The sequence below is a fragment of the Rhincodon typus genome, chromosome 8, assembly GCF_021869965.1.
Source record: "Rhincodon typus isolate 14 chromosome 8, sRhiTyp1.1, whole genome shotgun sequence".
NCBI lineage: Eukaryota > Metazoa > Chordata > Chondrichthyes > Orectolobiformes > Rhincodontidae > Rhincodon > Rhincodon typus.
The window spans coordinates 45,376,919-45,400,681 of NC_063339.1; the positions used below are offsets into that span (position 1 = coordinate 45,376,919).

The 23,763-nt window shown below is 37.5% G+C and overlaps 2 protein-coding genes across 3 annotated transcripts in view; one reads left to right on the forward strand and one right to left on the reverse strand.

The window, feature by feature from the left end:
- exoc5 (exocyst complex component 5) overlaps positions 1-4,314 on the reverse strand; it is a 67,434-nt gene extending 63,120 nt beyond the window's left edge. Inside the window, exon 1 of the mRNA XM_048600116.1 lies at positions 4,071-4,314. Coding sequence (XP_048456073.1) covers positions 4,071-4,097 — 27 coding nt within the window. The 5' untranslated portion in view covers positions 4,098-4,314. The remainder of the gene's footprint in view (positions 1-4,070) is intronic.
- Positions 4,315-4,349: 35 nt separating this feature from the next.
- ap5m1 (adaptor related protein complex 5 subunit mu 1) lies at positions 4,350-22,732 on the forward strand. Of its 2 annotated transcripts, none has more exons than XM_020527885.2 (8): positions 4,350-4,556; positions 7,749-8,412; positions 9,464-9,691; positions 12,125-12,264; positions 14,880-14,965; positions 16,868-16,995; positions 19,613-19,709; positions 22,434-22,732. In XM_020527885.2, exons 1-8 carry the CDS (start codon positions 4,492-4,494, stop codon positions 22,511-22,513), a joined length of 1,488 nt encoding a protein of 495 aa, XP_020383474.1. In that variant the 5' UTR covers positions 4,350-4,491; the 3' UTR covers positions 22,514-22,732. The 2 variants fall into 2 exon arrangements, with proteins under 2 accessions (XP_020383474.1, XP_048455737.1); XM_048599780.1 differs by lacking the exon at positions 4,350-4,556 and adding an exon at positions 5,446-5,780.
- Positions 22,733-23,763: the final 1,031 nt, after the last annotated feature.

Here is a 23,763-nt window from a genome sequence, read left to right on the forward strand (position 1 = left end):
CATTACTTAAAGCAATAATAGTGGACAGCTAATGGCAAACTATTAGCAGTTGTTCATTCCTGTCTGGTACAAAATTAAATTGGAAAAGGTGACGTGACCATGGCTAACAAGCAAAATTAGGGATAGCATTAGATCCAAGGAAGGGGCATACAAATTTGCCAGAAACTGCAGCAGACCTTAGGACTGGGAGCAATTTAGATTTTAACAAAGGAAGATAAAGCAGTTGGTTAAGAGAGGAAAAATACAGTATAAAAGTCAGCTTGTAGGGAACACAAACTGATTGTGAAAGCTTCTACAGGTATGTGAAGAGAAAGTGAGTGAAGACAATTATAGAACACTTACAATCAGAAACAGGGGTGGTTATAATGGAGAACAAAGAAAGGTAGACCAATTAAATACATTAAAAAAAAGCAGAAATTGCTGAAGCAGCTCAGCAGGTCTGACAGCATCTGTCGAGAGAAAACAGTTAACATTTCAAGTCCAATATCCCTTCTTCAGAACAATTAAATACATATTTTGGCTTTATCTTCCCAAAGGATAGAAATAATATCCCAAACGCGCTGGGGAACAGAGGGCTGAAAGAGAGAGCAAAAGCAAGCGCAAGAGTGAGAAACTGAAGGAAATCAATATTAGCTTGGAAATCGTGTTGCGAAAACTGATGGATTAAAAGGCTGACAAATCTCCAGGGCCTGACAATTCATATTGCAGAGTACTCAAGGCCCTAGAAATAGGTGATCTTCTTTTCAAGATTCTATGGACTCTGGAACAGTTCCTATGGACTGGCAGGTAGCTACGGAAATCCCACTATTTGAAAAAAAAAGAGCTAGAGAGAAAACAGAAAATTATAGGCCCTCATTTCTCTCTCTACTGTTTCCCTGTATAGGTTCTCACCCCCTGCCATTTTTGTTTAAACCCTCCCCAACCATGAGCAAATACTCTCCTAGAACATCAGTTACGGTCTTGGCCAGGTGCAACCTGTCCAGTTTGTACTGGTCCCACCTACTCCAGAACCAATCCCAATGCCCCAGGAATCTGGGCAACAACACCCCTCCCATGGCGACATCTCTTCAGCCACATATTCATCTGAACATGTACCACCAAAGCTTACATTTCAGAAACGCAACAAGTTGTATACTTGATTAATTTTGACATTTTCTACCAGCACTTAATTTTTCCAGGCAAATTTTTTAGCTGGAGGTTGAAATAGATAGGGTTCTAAGCAGAAATTTAAAAAGTGTGGAAACTAGTGTAACTATTAAAAGGGAATGATTATTTTAAAGTTGCATTCCTTAAGTAAGTTGGTGAAGACATATCCATTCAGTAACAAAGTGTTTTTTGTTCTTCTCAATTAGATAGGCAAGTACATTGAAAAAAAAATCTAAGACTGCTGTCTTTTGTTTTGGTGCTCCTGACACTTCACATTAGTCATATCACTGCTGCACATGGTGATCTAACTCATCAGTAACCTCCTTAACGGTCAATGTAATTACAATTACTTTGAATGTTAAGTGTATAATGCTCCTCAAAATTAATATTTCATTCCATGAAAGCATCGTATACAAGTCAACTGTTTTAAACACATGGCCATAATTTAGATTCCTGAGATCTCAGATATTAAATACAGCCAGAAAAAAGCATTCGAACAGAATTTGCCTTTTCATTAAGGCTAATTCTTGAACAACGTAGTAACAATAATATACATGGATATGTAAAGAAATTATTTTTGAAATATTTGAGCGGATAGTCTAGCATTATATTATGTCAGCTACATATTTAGCAATGTTTTAAATAGTAAAATATTTGTTTCCAACTAGCAGGTGCAAAGACAACACAACGCAGTTCCAAGTTAACAAGTATGGTGCCAAGGAAAACAGTCTAACATGGCTCAGCATATCTGAAGTTGAGAAGGGAAGTCGAATCCTACAATATTACATGAGATTCAAAGATGAGCCTTAAATATAAACTAGATTTAGACAGTCAAGGCACAACTAGAAGTGCTAGAAATAATCGAGGTCAGGCAGCATCAGAAGGAAACAGTTTTAAAATTTTGGACTGTTCACATCCATCAGGATGGTAAATGGCTTAAAATATAATGGTTTTAACAAATCTTTTAAATGGGAACTTCTTGGGAAACAGGGAGCATTGGGAAAAGAACAAAGGGTGAAAGAACAGAATCATAGAGCACGGAAACAGATGCTTCAGTCGAATCGTCGACGCCAATCAGGTTTCTCAAATTAAAGTAGTCCCATTTGCCTGTGTTTGGCACATATCCCTCTAAACCTTTCCTAATCATGAACCAATCCAAATGTCTTTTAAATGTTGCAACTGTACCTCTAGCAGTTTATTCTGTATACGCACCATCCTCTGTGTGAAGAAGTTTCCCATCAGACCCCTTTTAAATCTTTCTCCTCTCACCTTAAAAAAAATGCCCCATAGTTTTGAACACCCCCACCCTCGGGAAAAGACCTTTGATATTCACCTTATCTGCGACCTTTGAGAGTTTTCTAAATTTCTGTAAGGTCACCCCTCAATCCCCCACACTCCAGGTGAGTAAAATCCCAGCTTATTCAGCCTTTCCTTATAACTCAAACCCTCCAATCCCAGCGACACCCTGGTACATATTTTCTGAACCCTCTCCAATTTAATAATATCCTTCCAATAACAGGGTGACCAGAACTATACACAGTACTCCAAATAGAAGACATGAGGCCAAAGGGATGGTCAATATTACATATAAAAAAAAACAATCGATGCTTCCAGAAGGGTGAATAGCAATTACCCAAAAAAAGAGAGAGAAAAAACAGCAAAACTTGCAAAGAAAAAGGCAACAAAATGGGAGCACGTTAAGTTTCGTTTCTAAGACAGCAGGACTGTATTGGTTAAAAGTTTCAGGAGCTGGGCATTGCTGGCTAGGTCAGCATTTGTTACCCATCCCTAATTGATGTTGAGAAAGTGGTGACGAGCCATTTTCTTCAACCACTGCAGTCCATGTGGCATTGGAACATAAGGACTAGGCACAGCAGTAGGCAGCCCCTCGGGCCAGCTTCACCATTTAATATAATCGTGACTGATCTCACCTCGGCCTCAACTCCATTTTCCTGCTGACTCCCTCTAATTCTTCAACCTACTAATTAATATTTGTTTATCTCCTTAAATGTACTGCGTCCCTGCATCCAATGCACTCTGGGGTAGTGAATTCCACACATTCATAGACCTCAACTAGATCACCTATCAAATAAAAACCAAAAGAACTGCGGATGCTGTAAATCAGGAGCAAAAACAAAGTTGCTGGAAAAGCTCAGCAGGTCTGGCAGCATCTGTGGAGGAGAAAACAGAGTTAAGGTTTCGGGTCCGGCGACACATATTCCAGCAACTTTGTTTGTGTAGATCACCTATCATCCTTCTAATCTCGAGAGAGCACAGGCCTAAACTGTTCATTCTCCTAGAGTACTGCCTACAGTTCTGGAAGTCAGATGTTACAGTTATAAAGGAAAGAATTTAAAATTAAGCTTTTCATTAGAATAAAAAGGACTGCACAGAATGATCAAAATTATTGGAAATTAAAAGTACAATAATATTTTTCATTATTGTGGTGAACAGGACCAAGATTCAAGACCATCTAAAAAAGTCAAAAGGATGCACTTTCATTGCCTATTATTAGAAGTAACAGTCAAACTATTAATCACTGTACAGAAGCATAACATTTTAAACGAATTGAATAGATGCAGGTAAGGTAATCTTAACTGAGCTCGTTTAGGCGTGATGGATCGAATAACATCTTCCGCGACTCAATAGTGACAACGGACTTTGTTGAATTGACCATAGTATAATGAATGGCATGGTCCTTTGCCATCTCATTGAATACTGTACACTGCAACAACTAGAACATTACATTCTTGCAATGACAGCAATCAATTAAACCCATCTTCGTGCCTAACACATCTGGACAGTCAGCCATGTTCCCAAACTACCGAGCACACGGAGGCCCAAGCTCAGCCAGACACGGAGCGAGCATTGACAAAGGGTCAGCGAGCACAGCCCGACCGCAGCAGTCGGTGCCGGGAACCCACCTCGAAAAGTTCCGCTGTAGCAGCCATTCCGTCCGAAAGCAGGAGCCGCTCGCTATGGGCCAGCCCAGCTGCCTACATAATGAGCAAGAATTCAAGAGCGGGCCAGAGGACGATACTGCTGAGTTGTGATGGAAATCCAGGGGCGTTGGGCTTATGCCGTCGGCCGCTCCCTCAACTATACAACCGATACCTCCGCCATCCTCCTACCACCGGAAACTGCGCAGATAAGCCCCAAAACCGCAGTTTCTGCGCAGCCAGGCGCTGCCCTCTGACCCCGCGGGTTATCAGCGCGCAGGCGCTGTTTGTTTGGTCCTGTTGTTGCAAGGTGTTAATGGGTTCGGGTTCCCGGTGGAAAATTGTCAGGATCACCACGGAACAGTCTATTCTTCTTTAACAGGAATCTGTGTAGGTTTTGGTAAAAATGAGTGTTCGTGCGATTTGGTTGCTGGGGCTCGAAAAGGGAGCAACATCCGTGAAAATGTCAAGGTAACGATTTGAAACTGCAAATGATCCAAAAGATATGCCCTTCTGTCTAATACTCACTCCTCAGCAGCAAAAGTCACAAATATTATTTTATAATTATTATATAATAACTTGCTTTAGCATACTATCTTGCTCAAGTAAGCAAATATGTCGTGCACCGATAAAATAGTAACAAGTATTGGGTATATGTTAATTTTCTCGGGGGAAGCGGAACTGGGAAAGTTGCATTTTGCATCCCAATCAGGAAATAGTTTTACTTTAGTTGAATTTTCTTAACCACTGATTTTTCATCTCAAGCAATGACTAGAGTACTGAGTGCCTCTGGCAGCTTCCTGACCTAACCGTTCTGAAGAAGGGTCACCGAACCCGAAACGTTAACTCTGATTTTTTTCTTCACAGATGGTGCCGGACCTGCTGAGCTCTTCCAGCAACTTCTGTTTTTGTTCCCGATTTACAGCGTCCGCAGTTCTTCCGGGTTTTTTTTGATATGACCCACTTAGTAATGTCTACAAGTTACGCAAACGGTGAAAGTATTGAAAAATCACATTTCACATGACAGATCAGTTTGGATAATGGGAGTCTTTTTTTTCCATTATATACATATACTGTAATTAGTAATAACAGTACAATATTTGTTCTTATTGTGCAATTCAACATACTTACTATTTCAAGTGTAAAGAAGTTGGAGATGATATCATTAGTAGTAAATTACAAATATTCTAGAATAGACTTTGACCCAGTATATACTTTTTATAATGAAGCTATTCCTGATAAACTTGTATTTCAGTAACTTAAAATAGAACTTTAGCATTGTATGCTGTTCTATTTGTTTAAGGTGGTTAAAATGTAAGTGTAGGCTTATAATACTGAACAGTACAGTTGAGCTTTAGTACATAGTTTTTAAAAAGGTATTTGTTAACTATTTTGAAGCCCATGTGATAAAAGGGGAAGTAGCAGCAAAAATACAATGTCTGCTGAAGATCAGAAAATGTTGTAGTTAATAGCTGTTTTTATTTCGATTCTAGAGAGAAGTTCCTCAAGATTACTACTAGGGTCGCTGCTGTTTTTGATATGCATTACGGGCTTGGACGTGGGAATAGAGGACACTTCAGAAATTTTCAAATAGCACGAAACTTAGAACAATTGTTAACCCGAAGCAAGAAAGTAACAGATTTCAAGAGATTATTGACCGGGGAATGGATGAGCGTGTGACAGATGATGTTCAAAGTAGGGAAGTCTGAGTTGTTGAGAATTTGATTGGAATAGTGTGGAAAAATATGTATGCCACCTGATGGAATTCTAAACGGAGTTCATATTTGAAGTTGGCAGAATGGTGAACAAAGTGCTGAACTTTGAATGGATGAACAAGTTCATAAAGCAAATGTGATCCTTAGCTTAAATAGATGCGTAGAACAGAAAAGCTAGAAAGTTATGCTAAACCTATAAACAAGCAGAACCCAAGCTTGAGCCTTGTGTCCCATTGTGGGCATTAAACTTCAGGAAAGATGTGATAACTTTGGAGATGGTACAGAAGAAATATGGTAGAATAGTTTCAGGAATATGGGATCACAGTTATGTGGAAAGTGTGTAGAGACTGGGTTATTTCTTCTGAGGGCACACATTCTCTTTTTTTATTGAACTATTTTTCCTAATCGACCTGTTCAGAGATGTTGTTACACACCTGTGGAGCAGGTAGGACTTGAACCTGGGCTTCCCGGTCCAGGGGTAAGGACACTTCCATTGTACCACAAGAGGGCCCTTTGAGAGCACATAAGGCTTAAGAGACTTGATACAGGATTTAAATTGGAGGAAATGAAAAGAAAACCTTTGAGTGGTTGAGGATTTAGTGACATAAGGGCACAGATTTAAAAATAAAAAAAAGGCAATTTGAAGAATTTTGTTTTCATGGAATGAGTTGTTAGGATTTGGAATGGACTGCTTGGTAGGATAGTGGATACAGATTCAGTGGTAATGTTCAAAAGTAACTGCATCAGTACTTGAAGGAGAAAGAATTTCAGAGATGTGGAACAGAGTGTGGGAATGGTGCTAACTGAAAGAGATTCAGTCAGCCAGATAGTCCCCTGTGCTGTACCATCTATGATTCAGTTGGCAAAGAAGAAAATAGTTTACATTATTGCAGGACCTTTCTTGAGTTCAGGATATCCCAAAACACTTCACATGGCAGTTGGCTTAGATGGTACACCTGTCATCTCTTTTATCAGAATGTTGTAGATGTATAATTTCTGAGTACATAATGGTGACAAGTTCTGGAGTACAGTTCTGGGGAGTTGTTGTATTGGTATACTTTGAATGATACCTTAGGCAATGTCAAGGGAGTATTGAACAAAACTGTTCAGAAAAGAACTGGATGTCATGCCCAAAATTCTTATCAACTAACAACCAAAAAGCGATTGATTAAACTTCATCTCATTGCTGTTTTGGGAATCTTGCTGTGTGGAAAATGGTTGATACATTAGCTTAACAACATGAATACATTTTTTAGAAATGGTCTGTTGTGGTGCATTTGTAGGAGCCATTAGGTGATATATAAATGCAAATTCCTTTGTCAGTTCTTCATAAAGTAAATTTAAACATTGTTACCATTTTCAAATGTAAGGCAGGGTAAGTGTTCACTGTTCACAAAACAATATCTTATGACATTTAAATAAGGTTGCTGCTTACACAGTCACAATACTGTTCATTTCAAGCTAATAGAGGACATTTTCCATGGTGTGTTGTTTTAAATCTGTTAGTTACTGTGTTCCAGATGGGGGGGTGGGAAATAAATACAGAAAAAGAAATCAAATTTGATTTACAAGCTTTTTATCGCATTTATAAAATAGTCATAGAGTTGTACAACATGGAAACACACCCTTCAGTCCAATTTGTGCATGCCAACCAGACATCCTAAATTAATCTAGTCCCATTTGACCATATCCCTCTAAACTCTTGCTATTCATGTACCCACCTCCACCACTTCCTCTGGAACCTCATTCCATATACACACTAACCTCTGCATTAAAAAGTTGCATCTTAGATCCCTGTTAAAAATTTTAAAAAACTATTAAATTGTATCTATTATTTGCATTTTGTATAATTTCATCTGGCGCACAAGACACTGCTTTAAATAAACTGATTATAACACATAGTATGGATTGATTAATTTACAAAAGGAATAATATGCCTTTTTTCTAGACGATATCCAACTGTTGAAAAAAGAGCCAGAAATTTCAATGGGAAAAGCTATACAGAGGTACCAGAAGACAAGATCTTCCTAAATGCATTGTTAACTGAGCTCGGTATGACTGAACTGGATAAGAACTTTGTGGAGCGCAGAGATAGCTGTTGCAGAATAAATAGGACACCTGCTTATGAAATTGCAGTTGGAGATGGTTTTCTGTGGCCTGTCCTTGTAATGACACAAAATGCTATCCTCTATGCTTGTCTACCTTTAGTTGAACAGTCTTTGACTCCCCGCCCACCACTAATTTCTCTACGTGGAATTTCTCCTGCATTTGCTCTACTGTCAGGGTTAATGACCTTTTTAAACATGACACAAAGAAGTGAACCAGAAATGACTACCAAATTGACGCAGATCTCTGCTATGTTAATGCATGCTTGTCCATTGGGGACTCCAACAGACACTGACTTTGGATTGATGCAGACCCTGTCTGGCAGCCTTGTACCTCAGACTCCAATATCTTCTGCACAGTTACAAAAGCAACCAGCTTGGAAGCCTGGTATATACAAAGGAAAACCACAGGTTAATGTCTGTGTCACTGAACAGATTAGATCTATGCAGTATGACAAGAATGATGTCATTGATGTATGGCAGGAGTATGGAACTGTAACATGTAAGGTGAGTTTCCTTTACATATTTCCAACTAAAACGAGGGATGCTGTATTGTATTTTAAAATTATTGTGCATTTTAAAATCATTGTGCATTTTTACTATGGAAGTTTGTGGATATTGATTTGTTTTGCACTTATGTTTTGACTTATTTGCAGAAATCACTTTTGCTGAAACTGTAAACCTCAAAAATGTTTTTCTTTAGCTACCATTAAATAACTGAAAGGATATGTTTTGAGTTACATCTACATGCTTAGTTTCATTAATTAAATTTGCATTACTTATTAGTAGAGATTTTGTCATAACTAAGGCACCCAGAAACAGGATAATTTTGTCTGATGCCGTCACTTTCGTCCAACACTTATGCCTGTAACATCAGAGAATTCTCTTCTGTGGTGGCAATCTTGCTTTAGAGTGAGAAAACTATGGATGCAATTTTCTAATGAATCTTACAGATATTTTCAAATCCTCCTGTTCAGAGATATTGGTACATGTGGGACTTTAACCACAACCTCCTAGCTCAAAGTTGGGACATTATCAAGGGTGCACTTGTGGTGCAGTAGTAAATCATCAAAGTGTGAGGGTGAGCTAACACACCACCACTCCCTCCTCCAACTAGAAACTTCATCCAGTTGTTCAGTTAATCAGCTTATTGGGAGCTGACAGGCAGAGCTAGGGTGGATTTTTGGGTGAATCACATGCCTTAACTCTGCTGTCCAGGTTACCAGATGCTGCCAATTTCTGGGTCCTCAAGCTCACTGGTCTAAACTGACTGCTTAGGCGGATCCAGTGGTGAGAAGGTAAATCTTCTTTTCTTGTCACTCAACCAAAATCAGCAAATGAGCCAAACATACTTACTGCCATGTTTATAACCATAGCTATGTTTGAAAAATAATTCAGAAGCTGTAAGCACTAAACTTAGTATTTTTTCTATCTATGCAGTGTCTTTGTTAGATCTTGGAAGTTCTTGTTGTTTGTATTCAGTAATGATTGCTTCCTTTTATTGATTCTGATTTTCTTACGGTTTTGATTCTAACTTGCTGCATTTGTTCCAATTTAGTGCGATCTAGAAGGAATAATGCCCACTGTTACAGTAAGCCTGAATCTACCAATCAATGGCTCTCCTCTACAGGATATCCTTGTGCATCCGTGTGTCAGTGCTATTGATTCCACTATCCTCGCGTTTAACAGTGTTGATGATGTGGATGATTCACTGTTTAATGGACCGTATAAATTTTCTTTCACACCGCCAGTAGATGTATTTAAACTCTGCTACTACACCTCCCAGGTCAGAATATCTTGTAATTATTGAAATTAAGACAAAAAGAATGTACTAATTTTGATCACATCTTCTTCGTACAGCTACAGTATTTTTAATATTAAAAAATTGGTTTAAATCATTTTCATTGAAGTTGAATTGTATTTAGTTTGTCTTCGATTATCGGTTTCAACTTTGATTCCTGTTGTTCTCATGTATCAACTTCGACTCCATGTTAGCGTTCTGCCTTCAAAGTCAGAATGCCATGGTAATGCTCATGAGAAAATACTGAGCTATTTGTCACTTTGCTGTTTCTAGGTCTTACTGTGTTTAATTTGGCTGCTGTGGTTGGCTACATTATAACAGTGATTATACTTCTTCAAAAGTATTTCATTGACAGTGAAGGTGCTTTTGGGACATCCCGAGTACACTAAATAAATTCATCTTTTATTCGCTTTTAACTTTTCCTTCAGAGAGAGAGGGGAAAGAGATTATTATAAATATGCATATGCCCTCAGTATAAGTAATATTTTGGCATTAGTTACTTGCCTTTGATTTTTTTGGTGTATATTATTCTGACTTTTCTTAAAAAATCCTTGTTACAGAATAATGTGTGTAGGTTTGTAGCTTTGGATCAAAACGTATGTATATGGTTCCCAGAAGCTGTTAGATATCATGGGCACATCTTGACACAGCTGAAGACTGGCAACAAATCTGGATCCTCTTTATTACCCATTTCCTTGCAGGCACTATCCATTAAAATGGGACAATGGAGTTGCTTCACACGTGCGGAAGTTCTAATTTTGTTGTTTAAGTTATATCCATCTACTATGTCAGAGATAGTTCTGACTTTTTCAAATCTTAAAGCTTGATTTTTCATTATTGTTGAAATCAGATTGTGATTGAAATACAATTACCTTCTCAATCTGTATATGATGATTTCTTAAATAATTCAGAATTGGAAACCTTACGTCCCTACTCAAAATATGTTACCGCTGGAAGAAAAGACTCTTTGAAAGCAATCTGTAAATTGGAGCCTTCTGCAGTACATTTTAATGATTAGTAGACTGTGTGTTCTGGTTCTTTTTTCAGTGCTATGCAATTAATATGGTGCATTTTATGGTATATGAAATTCTAGGACCTTTATTGCTGGTGAAATATTCTTGTCAATATAAAGTAATTTTTCTTATCAATATTTGTAAATATAACCATTCATTCATAACTATACGACTCCCATATCTAATGTTTATAATGATTATTTGTCAGTTATGTAATTTATGTTAGCCTTCACTGACATCACCTTCACCAATGATAAGGGCAGTCAAAAGTCTGAAATAAACTAAATGTCTTTTCCATAGGAAGATCAAAGTAACAATTTTTTTTTGAGACATTGAGATTATCACAATATATTACACAGACAAAACAAAATGATTGAGAGTACCAACTTTTCCTGAAAGATTTTTATTGTCATCCTATTTTTAGTTAAGATTTACTGCATTCATTGACTTAGAACATAAGAACTAGGAGCAGGAGTAGGCCGTCTGGCCCTTCGAGCCTGCTCCGCCATTCAATAAGATCATGGCTGATCCTTTCATGGACTCAGATCCACTTACCCGTGTTCTCACCGTATCCCTTAATTCCTTTATTGTTCAAAAAAATCTACCTGTTTTTTAAAAGCGTTTACTGAAGTAGCGTCAACTACTTCACTGGGCGAGGAATTCCATAGATTAACAACCCTCTGGGTGAAGAAATTCCTTCTCAGTTCAGTCCTAAATCTGCTCCCTCTAATCTTGAGGCTATGCCCTCTTGTCCTAGTTTCACCTGCCAATGGAAACATCCTCTCTACTTCTATCTTATCTATTCCCTTCATAATTTTATATGTTTCTATAAGATCCCCCCTCAATCTTCTGAATTCCAATGAATATAATCCCAATCTACTCAGTCTCTCCTCATAAGCCAACCCCCTCAACTCCGGAATCAACCTAGTGAACCTCCTTTGCACCCCCTCCAGTGCCAGTCCATCCTTTCTCAAGTAAGGAGACCAAAACTGCACACAGTACTCCAGGTGTGGCCTCACCAGCACCTTGTACAGCTGCAACATAACCTCTCTGCTTTTTATTTCAATCCCTTTAGCAATGAAGGACAACATTCCATTTGCCTTCCTAATTACTTGTTGTACCTGCAGACCTACCTTCTGTGATTCATGTACAAGGACACCAGGTCCCTCTGCACAGCAGCATGCTGCAACTTTTTAACCATTCAAGTAATAATCCTTTTTAATATTACTCCTACTTGTTTGAAGTTTTGAGAATCTTTCAATTTAACAAAAAAAATTCCAATTTGATTTGAGTAGAAGGATTAGATTCCTTCTCAAATAAGTGGTCATCTGAATCAATGTAGTTAATTTCAGTTTAGGGGGTTGGGGAATAGTTAAATATTATTGACCTACCAGTTTGTTTGCAGGTACCCATCCCTCCAATTCTTGGTTGCTATCAAATGAAAGAAGAGGAGCAATATTTAAAGATTACAGTTAATCTGAAACTACATGAAAGTGTCAAAAATGGATTTGAATATTGTGAAGCTCATATTCCCTTTCTCAACAGGTAATACAGATGACAGCGTCAGAAGAATTTGTGTGCTAATGTTTTCAAGATATTGTAGGATTAGGTAAATAGAGAAAGCACTACTTTCACTGGTTGAAAATTATAGGACTAGGAACCATTGTCTAAAAATTGGAAACCAAACTTTTCAGAAATCAAATTAAGCAACAATTCTACACAAATGATGTAAAAAATTTTGAGCTGACTTAGGTTAACTGCAATTGATGCTACATTTATTAATTATGTTTTCATTAGCCAAACATAGATTCAAGCTTTTTAAAATTATTTTATGGATGTGGCAATCTCTAACATGTTGCTAATTACTAATTGTCCTTGAGAAGATGGAGGTGAGTTACTGCCTTGAGCCATTGCAGCCCCACTAGGTATAGGTGGTCCCACAGTGCTGCCAGGAAGGGAGTTCCAGACTTTGATGCAGAGGAGTGAAGGAGCAGTAATATAGTTTCAAATGAGGATGGTGTGTGATTGACAAAGAAGTTTACAGGAGTTGTTGTTCCCATGTGTCTGTTGCCCTTGTCCTGTTGTGTGGTAAAGGTGACAAGTTTAAAAGGTGCTGTTGGAGGAGATATGGCATGTTGCTGCAGTGCCTCTCATTCATAGGGCACACTGCTGCCACTAGGGGCTAGTGGTGGCAGGAGCAAATGATTAACATAGTGGGTGGGTGCCAAGCAAGATTTGTCTTGGATGGTGTTGAGCTTTTTGTATGTTGTTGATGCCACACGCATCTAGGCAAGTGGAAAATATATGAAGTTACTTGTAGATTATCCATAATTTCATTCAATGGTGAAATCGGCTTGAGGGGCAAAATGGACTACTCCCGTTCCTATGTTGCATTAAGTGTATCTTCATGAAAATTAGTTCAAATAACTAAAAACTTATGGATAGTGGCAAATTGTATGCAGTATGGTAAACCGTCCAGAAGAATGTGGTGTCTACAAGTTTGATCATTTACTTTGTGGCCCATTGTTCTGATTTCCAATAAGATAGGAAACTGAGTGATCTTTATATGAAAATATGTGGGTGGTGGAATTCTGAATGAATTGGATTTTGTGAAATGTGAATTTAGGAGCTCAGATTAGTATTATTTTGTAAAAGCAAGACTGGCGCAGATGCAAAAGCATGAATTACCAGTGAGACGTTTGCACTTAAATATTATTGCATTAGCATATTCAATTGCAGGTGAAGAGATCTAACTTGCTCTGTAGTCACATTCTGAAAATGTAACTGAAATACAATTCTCACAGGAACAGAATTCCATCTGTTGCACAATGCGTAGTCATCTGAATTCATTTTCTGGATGAATGCCTTTTAACTTATGCATTTTCCTTTCAATATGTAAAAAGACAGGCTATACAGACTGTTCTTTCAACTGTTTGTTTAAGGGATTTACTTTGATAAGTGTGTAGTTAGAACCACTGCAAACAAGAATAACATATGGAAATGACGTTTACATTAGCAATATTGACTCACACCCAAACTGTTAAATAGTTTTAAAAATTATTTTTGCACCTTAAATGAATAGTAATTCCATTAGTACAAAATTATTTGTAGCCACTTTTCAAGTGTGGCGATTTTTTTTTTAATTCTGTTAGTATCTTATCTATTGTCCTTTACACAAAGAATGTTAGCTTTTAATTTTGCAAAGCATGATCCTAATAATCTTTCATTCTGTTCTTATTATTCAAAACCTGATTACATGGCCCAATAATACATTTTACCATTGTCTTATGGAAAGTAAATACTTAGAAAACTACAAACACAACTATTAAAAGTTCATTAACTGTTGCATACTTTCCAATAGTAATCAAATTTCTTTCTTGCTCTTTTCAAAGTATAAGGCTCCTTCTTCTAGTCATGGGTATTGATCCTACACAACCTGTCAAGAAAGCATTTCTCATCTTCAATGTACATTACATTATGATTTTCATTAATGTCAAAATCAAGTCTATGAACATTTTTTTCACATGAAAAATAATCAAATGTTCTGGTAGTTGCTATGGAATAGTCGCAGAAGTGAAAAGATCAGAAAATGTAGTTCCACTTGGACATGCATTGAAAACCAAATAGGACCTCAGTCTAACAAAATTTCTCTGAAGGTGACCGTTCTTATTTATGTCAATATTGCTTTAAATGTTTTTTTGAGACAAGATTTCAAAATTCCACTTCATAAAGATTTTAAGTTTTGTGATTCAAAAGTAACATGCTATATCATCACCTTTTCATAAACAATATATTGCAGCTGTTATCAAAAGATGGAATATTATTTATCTTATTTGGATTGCAGAAAGCAGCATAATAATGTGCCACTGCCCCAATCAGCTTCAGTGTAAAATCATTTGAAGGTCAACAGAGATCAAATAAATTCATAGCAGTTGATTATAGAGGATTAATATACTTGGCTTTATTTTGCTTAGTTATATGAAGTTTATGTGTTGGCTTATTTCTCTCTGATTTAATTAATGCCATATTTGGTCTTAAGTTTGAACATTTTATTCCTGAAGAAAGATAAAATTTTAAATCCTTTGAAATAAAAAAGCAGGTATGAATTAGAAGTCTTTCAAAATGTGCTTCATTATGCAAATTTCTCTCTTTCGTAACAGGGGTCCAATAATACACACTGAGTGTAAGGTGAGCCATGGGCAACTGGAGGTGTCACGGGAGAAAAGCTTGCTGGTCTGGGTCATTGGTTAGTTCATTTACTGTTCCATTTCACTTAAATTTGATTCATGAAACAAAATACCTTTGGTAAAGTAACAGATTAGGAAAATCATTACAATTTGATTACTGCAATTTCAACTTTAGTAATAAAGAAAAAGTCCTTTCTCTAATCATGTAATACACAACATACATTTGTGCCCAAAAATAAGATGCATTTAATTGTGTTTTTTTCACTCAATGGTCAGATTTTCAAATGGCCAGACAGTCGTAATTAGAGCATAGATGGAATGTGGGCATGGGGACCCTATCGTATTAATCTCTGAAGAAATTGCCCACAAAATGCCCTCTCCTAACCCATCAGCGCTCATTCCATGCCCTCCCCTACCCCCCAAATCTTCAACCCTCACACCAAGAGGAGGACTGTCAGGATGGAATTAGGGCTCCACATTTCCTGAGGGATGTCTGATGAGAATCTCCTGTCAGAAATGCTCCCTTCTTTTGCCAAAAAGAAGAGCAATGTGCCAACCTACACAAGATTGCCACTTATCAGAAAATCTAGCCCAATATTTAACAGTGGAGAAAAGTCACTAAAATGTTAGGGATACCTTACTTTTCATTTGCAGTAGTCTAATGACTTTGAATTGGCTTGTACTTTATAGAATGTGAAACTATTTGGCTTTGCTTAGCAATAACATCAATGTCACTACTAAATTACACATTTTTTTATTCACAAAATGTGTGCTTGCTGAGAGGGAGATTATTTGTGAGAGTAGAATTAGATAAATTATTCAAACATAAATAGAGTTGTACGCTCTGGATAGCCAAGCAGGATCATAGATCATAGAATCCCTACAGTGTGGAAACAGGCCCTTCGGCCCAACAAGTCCACACCGAACCTCGGAGCATTCCACCCAGACCCATCCCCCTGTAACCCACCTAATCTACACATCCCTGGACACTATGGGCAATTTAGCATGTCCAACCCACCTGGCCTGCACATCTTTAGACTGTGGGAGGAAACTGGAGCACCCAGAGGAAACCCACGCAGACATGGAGAGAATGTGCAAACCCCACACACACAGTCGCCCGAGGTTGGGATCAAACCCAGGTCCCTGGTGCTGTGAGGCAGCAGTTCTAACCACTGAGCTACCATGCCGCCCATTTTGGCAATATTTTATTTTTCTAATCAAGGAAAAGAATTGTACGTCTAGATCCTCCTGTTAAATTATACAAGTGGCAAATGTCTTCACAGAACACCCAAAAATGTATTAATTCCAACTATGTTTATTTTCTTGCTTCAACAATAATAATAATTATATTGTAACGTTGGAAAATATTCACTTGCCAAGTAATTGAATGCGTTAATACTAAATCAATGTTAATAAAACCAATTTGTTTCAGTTTCCATCAAAAAAGTTCACAATGATTTATCTGATTGCAGACTTATAATTTGCTTTTCTGATGAAGGGTCTAGGCCCGAAACGTCAGCCTCTCTGCTCCTATGATGGCCTGCTGTGTTCATCCAGCCCTGCACCTTGTTGTCTCTTATAATTTGACTAGTTTCTTTCGTATTTCTAATGTGTGATTAATAAAGGTTACTAATAATATGAGGTTAATCTACGTATTCACCAACCAGAGATTTCACATTGATTAAATGGGTTTAAAATTCAGCATGGAACTGCAAGTTTTGGGAAGTTGAAGCTGGTTTGCTGTTTGTTGAGCTGTAAAGTTACTGCAAAGTTCTAAAGTATTGTTGTCTTAGTACTTTTGAAGGCAAATAGATCCTGTTACAATGAAAGTTAATTTTGGGAATCAATTATTTTGGTGAATTAGTAAGAATACTTTCTGTAATATCAAATATTAGAAAATATTTAACGCATTCATTATTATGAGTATGTTTCAAATACTGTTTACTTTATCCCATTTTTAGGTCAGAAATTCCCTAAATCTTTGGAGGTATCTTTAACTGGTATTGTAATGTTCCCTGCATTTGGTGTAGCAAACCATTCAGTGCAGCTAACAGATCCATTTTGCACTGGTCTTACTGCATATGTTAAGGTAAGTAGATTAGGATTTACTTTTAAAGGTAATTATCTCAGTCTGTCATTTGAAGAAATGAAATCTTAAAATGTATACATTTAAACTGTTTTAGATTGTGAAAAAAATCTTGAAATGTAGCACTGTTTGCAGGGTGCCCTTCTTAATTAACAGCGTGTTTCATTGATAAATTCATAATTTTTAAAACAGTGAAAATGGAAAGATCCATGGTAGGAAAAAAATTGCCGTAACTATTAGACAAATCAACTACCTATTACAGTCTGTTAGTGCAGCTGGTGACTGCAACTCCACTTTAAATAATTCTGTGCTGTAAATACTCAAAACTACTCCTACATCTACTAATTAAAAGTGTATGAATCCCTTTGATTTTAAATAATGACATGCTGCCAACTTCGGATTACTCCTGAATTTAAGGAAAATAATGTTCAGTTTAAACTTTGATCATAAGTAAACCAAATACTGCTAGTAGCTAGATTATCAAAACTATTTTTTAAAATAATAATCAGAATTTCAGGATGGCAGTGACTGGATGGGGGGTAGTGGTCAATGTTGGGACAACAACTATTACCTTTATAAATTGACAATCTGGACAATGGAATGAGCGCATTGTTCCTAAGTTTGCAGATGACTCAAAGGTAGGTGGACGGGTAGGTGATGTTGAGGGAGCGGGGAGGCTCCAGAAGGACTTTGACAGGCTAAGAAAGTGGACAAACAAGTGGCAGATGGAATACAAATGTGAAAGTGTGAGGTAATGTACTTTGGTAGAATGAATAGAGGTGTAAACTGTTTTCTAAATGGGGAAGGCTTTGATAACCTGAAGCATAAAGGGATTTAGGAGTCCTAGTTCAGGATTCTCATAAGGTTAGCATGCAGGTTCCGTTGGCAGTTAGGAAGGCAAATGCAATGTTAGTATTCATTTCGAGAGGGCTAGAATCACAAGAGAACGGATATATTGCTAAGGCTATATAAGGCTCTGGCCAGACCACATTTGGAATATTGTGAGCAGTTTTTGACCCCATACCGACAGAAGGATGTGCTGGCATTGGAGGAAGTGCAGAAGACGTTTACAAGAATGGTCCCGGGAATGAAGAGTGGTTAAGGACTCTGGGTCTGTAGCTTTATGGAGTTTATAAGAATAAAACAGGATCTGATTGAAACTTACAGAACACTGAGAGGCCAGGATAGAGTGGATGTGGAGAAGATATTTCCACTAATAAGAAAGACTAGGACCCAAGGACACAGCCTCAGAATGAAGGGACGACCCTTTAGAACTGAGATGAGGAGGAATTTCTTCAGCCAGAGAATGCTGAATCTGTGGAATTCACTGCTGCAGAAGGCTGTGAAGGCCAAGTCATTGAGTGCCTTTAAGACAGAGACAGGTTCTTGATCAGTAAGGGGATCAAGAGTTATGGGAAAAAGGCAGGATAATGACCTAATTCTGTTCTTATATCTTATGGTCTTAATGCCAACCAGTGAATGTAGTTTAATTTCCTTATAAATATTGATTGTTGTAAGTTCTGGCTAGTTATTGCTATTTTCCAAAATACACAAAATGTAATTATCCACATTTTGTAGACTGATGTAGCTTCATACATTATTTATTAGGTGATCATTTGAATAGGGGTATGTCTGTAACAGAGATAAATACTTAGGGTCAATAGTTCTGTTATCTCTGGTTTTGACCAATTTAGTTTATTGTTGTTTCCCTCCTTCGTTTTGCACAATGTTGGACAACATAAATTAGTCTCTCATAAGATGTGAAAGGATGTCAAAGTGAGTTAATTTACAGTAAGAAATAATAGTTTTATAAGATTGTTTCAAATATTTAACAGTGATTGCTTAACTTTCAAAAACCTTAAAAGAAAATAATTTGACAAGATCAAATTGTAAAATAAGCACTTTAAATGTCGTATTGAGTTCAAAGTAAACCTGTAATTAAGCAGAGCATAACTACACAGACTTTGATGGAGAAAGGATTCTTTGAACAGAGTAATGAGCTAACACATTGTTTTATCCTGGGAAATACAGATTTATTTCTGTATAATAATAGTTCTTCATATGAATTTTGTATGTATCTTTTACATTTGTTCAGTGCAGAGCACAAGATACAGCTTTATGAAAAAGGCTTGGTTAAAAGTGCCATTCCATTTCTCCTTGGAAACTTGGTGTGGCACATTGGTTGTGACGGTTAACTTTGGCTTAGGATGAGAAGACAAAATATAATTTTATTAGTGGAAATCTAATGATGGTTTAAAAAACTCATTCTAGAATATGATACTAAAATGTAATTCATGCTTTTTTTTAGCAGGTGGCAGTAACTTAAATCCTTCGTACTTTGCAACAATAATATGAAAAGACATGTAACTTAAGCAAGAGATAACTCTCTTATCCTGAAGTTAGTTTGGTACACTGGATCTGTTGAACAGCTGATTTGTTGATATCTAACTTACAAAGGTGCTTAGACTTCAGTTAACCCAAGAAGAAATTTACTGTGGCAGTTGACAATAGTTAGAAAGGAAGTGGAAAGTTTTCAGAAGTTTTCAATGACAACTAAATCATTTTGCTCTGAAGCTATTTGTTAATTTTTCATTTTCTTGATTCTATTTTGTCTCTCCAGCTTTACTTTCGAATACCAGATTATACATTGACGGGTTGTTATGTGGACCAGCATTCTGTACAAGTGTATTCATCAGCAAAACCCAGAATCATCACATGTAAGGTTCTACTTTTTATTCTACTGTTTGAACTATGAATAATTTTAATTGTATGCTAGCCACAATGGATTTTTTCCTGCAGGGGTCAGTCTTGCCTGATACGTAGCTAAAAGCAGTACACTCTAGTACAGTGAGGTGAAGATTTGCCTCATCATGTTGTTCTGGTATGTCACCTGCAATTGCCCAATTCAGCTCAAAAAAGTTACCAGATTTAATTGTTAAGGTAGGCAGCAATACTGATCTTTACTATTCCACTCCCAGTTTGTAAACTTATTGGCTTTGTTACTGCCCTTGTATCATACTCATTATTCTTGACTGTCCATTGAATTGAGAATGGTTTACACAGGATTACAAATTTCCGCCAAGGTTTTTGTATCTGAGCAAGCCTATTCTCAACCACAGATATTTGGACACATGGGGCAGGGCGTCCCACAAAGTAGTGGGATCTAGAGAGCAGATTTGGCTTCCTTTTCTTTCCTTCTCTGCCAGAGCTCTGCATCGTTGTGAAGTTGTTGTGACTCAGAAGTGATTCAACTTAATGGACAGGTTGTCTCAATTTTGGATGTTTAGTAGTAAGCACCTCAAGTGGGGAGCCTCTTGTGTTACAGTGGTAGTGTCCCTACCCATGGACTGGGAGGCCTGGGTTCAAGTCCCACATGCTCCAGAGGTGTGCAATAACATCTCTGAACAGGTTGATTAAAACATAGTAAGTACCTTAGAATGTCTTTGAAATATTTTCTTTGCTTACTTGAGAGCTGAGGAAACAGAACCTGGCTGGAGAGATGCTATTCAACCATTCATATAAGTTTTTATTGCATACTGTGGGTACACTTCGGCATGGAGTGATATGCGTACAAGATGGGAACCACTTGATGAGGATAGGTGCTAGTGGGGCTTAGGTTATAAGATCAGGGCATAAAAAATGCAAATGATCAAACATGGCATTGAACAAGGAACATAATCATAATACAGTAAGCATCCAGAGAATCAGCAGAGCCCCTTCCATTACTGATTACAGCTGCAATTTAACATAATCTCTTTAAGTCAACACCACTGCATACTGCTCTGTGAGTACTTTACCAACATTTTAAACTATAATATGTCACAATCTGTTACCAAGACTGGAGGGTTTGAGTCATAAGGAGAGGTTAGATCGGCTGGGATGTTTTTTTCCTGAGAGCGTAGGAGGCTGAGGGATGACCTTGTAATTTATAAATTTGTAAAATCATGAGGGACCGAGATAAGGTGAACAGCTGAGGTCTTTTCCCCAGAGTAAGGGAGTCTAAAACTAGAGAGCATTGATTTAAGATGAGAGGGGAAAGATTTAAAAGGGACTGAAGGGACAACTTTTTCACACAGAGGGTGTGCGTATATGGAACGAGCTGCCAGACGAAGTGATAGAGGAGTACAATTACAACATTTAAAAGGACAGGGGCATGGATAGGAAAGGGGTAGAGGGATATGGGCCAAGTGCAGGCAAATGGGACTGGTTCAGTTTAGGAGACCTGGTCTGCATAGATGAATTGGGCTGAAAGCCTGTTTCTGTCCTGTGAGACTCTATGGCTCTATTTAAACAGAGTGTCCAGTCCATTGAAATTGGGAAAGCAGGAGTTTTGGCTGAACACTTATAGAGCTGGCTTCAAGAAGGACACGAGCATTTGTTTAACCTTTCTCTTATTGAACCTGGATATGTGTCATAGATATTATTGGTTAGACTTTCTCTGGCACACATTATGTGTCACTGATACACATTTCCGGTCTTACTGAACTACAGATGTGTGATTAGGTAAACTAATCTGTACACTCTGAATTCTGTTAACATGAGGACGTCTTTCTTATCAACGTTCACTGCCATAGTTTGTAAAAAGCTAAGCTGGTGTAGCTGATCCAGCATTGGAGCTCCTCATCAATGTTGGCCTTTTGAGAAAAGTAGCTTCCAAAGTATATTAAGTGCTCAACATATCCCAAAGACACCGCTTCACATAGATGAACAGTGGAATATTAACTGATCTGGTTGATATGAGTTTTGTTTCAGCAACATTCAAGAATAGGTCAACTTCCTTTGACGCAGAATTGAAGAGATTGATTTGCAGCAGATTTGCAAGTGGACATTACAGTCACCTTCAAATTGTAGGTCATGTATGTGTGCGGTGTTCAGTATAGTTTTTGCATGGATGCAACTGAGGTGAAAGAGTTTTCAATCAAGATTGTATTTAATACGAAGACCAGAGGCCTTTGACCTTTCAGTTGAATAGAACTGCCAGGTAGATAGTATGCGGCTATCACACAACATGGTTGACCCAAGGCTGAATTTTGAATGCATCTGTTTCAGGTTTCTCATTCAAGACAGCTCAAAATCAGCATTGTCATACCACTGTTGTTTGAGCTATCTAATCATATCTTAGTATCATGTACCAGCTCCTGGCCAAAAGGACAGTGAGACAGTTAACTTTCAGTCGTCTATTGCTGGGTCTTTTGAGTTAGTCACTGAGGGAACACCTTCATATCTAAGTGGAATACGTCTGACACATAATTAACCTACCAATTCATTATAACTTCATTAATTGCTAGCTTTTTTTATAGTGCTGTATTTCTATGGAGTACCAATTACTGTCATCAAAAAAATTTATAATCAGTGTGTGATCTTATGTGTGTTATCCCTGAGCTCAAAACTCAATTAAAATAGTTAGCTGTCGACTTGAGTATTTTCTTTTGTTTTCCTAGCCAGGGAACTACTTTCTTCTGAGTACTACATCTGGAACTCCAAAGGTGATGCCCCCGTGGCCAGTAGGCCATTAATATAATCACGAAGTTGGGAGTGAACATTTGGACCTAATGTTTCAAAAGAAAATTTTTTTCAAAAGAAAGTACAATTGTTAAATATTCAGTTGTGTTCTCAAAGGTAATCTGTTTTAAATGGAATGAAACAAAAATTTATCATGTTATTACAGTGAAGTTTGACCATGTGATGTACCATGATAAATATTGTAACTATGATCAATAAAACATGATGAAAAACTTGACTGAGTGAACCACCGTACTTATTGCAAATATGATAAACTGTAACATTTTGGATAGTTCATTCTTGCACTGCTGTCTCAAATACATGAAATACAGGATACAGTTCCAGAGGTTCCCTTCAGCAACTAGCTCAAGCAACCATCATTGTCAGTGTTGGGAGCTCTGATCTCATTATCACATTGGCTAATTTGTTGGCGATAAGCCAAGGTAAACCAGGACCAGAAACTTTGAATTTTATATTCCTCTTATCACCCTATCACACCCAATACCATCTCAGCAGAGATTAGCTATCTCAGATCAGGGAATGAACCTGGAGCTTTACAGGTAACTATGTCTCAACTAATCAGTGGATACTCTGAGTTTTTCTGGTCAATCCTAAATCGTTCATATCTAATTCACTGAGTATACATAAACACTAACGAAAAAGGTATTCCTTGAATGTACTGTTAAAATTTGATATTTGGGTGCTATACTGTACAAAAGTAGTATGCAACAAACTTTTTCACCGAGAAGGAGAAGATTACTCAAACTGTAGCTTGACATACCATACACTAGATTAATGCTTGTGTAGTGTTTGACCAATCCAAACAACACTGCCCTGCGCCAGCATTAGAATTCATCAAAAAAGTAATATTGAACAGTCACCTGTTTTTTTTCTCTCCAGCCGTTTTATTCTGAAATGACTTCTCCCAGTACACTCATTACAAGCACAAGTTTATTTCTGAATTCTACAAATGTTAGTCCTTAGCTTACTTTCAAGAGTTGTGCTGGAAGGTGTCAAGAATACTTGCCCCTGTCGTTTGTTCTTCCTTGTGGCAAAGCTCCAAGTTTTCACTCACTCATTATTTGATAACACAGATGAGACCAGAAGCTTTTTTTATTCATTTGTGGAAGTTGGGTTTCGCTGGCTGGGCCAGTATTCATTGCCAATTCGAGTTGCCCTGGAAAAGATAATGGTGAGCTGCCTTCTTGAACCACTGCTATCAATTTGTTGTCGGTAGACCCATAATGCTTTAGGCAGGCATTTCCAGTC

Coding starts and splice junctions, on each gene's coding strand:
- ap5m1 (XM_020527885.2), top strand. CDS start 4,492: ATGAGTGTTCGTGCGATTTGGTTGCTGGGGCTCGAAAAGGGAGCAACA. Junction 12,265..14,879: donor CATATTCCCTTTCTCAACAG/GTAATACAGATG, acceptor CTTTCGTAACAG/GGGTCCAATAATACACACTG. Junction 14,966..16,867: donor CTTGCTGGTCTGGGTCATTG/GTTAGTTCATTT, acceptor TCCCATTTTTAG/GTCAGAAATTCCCTAAATCT.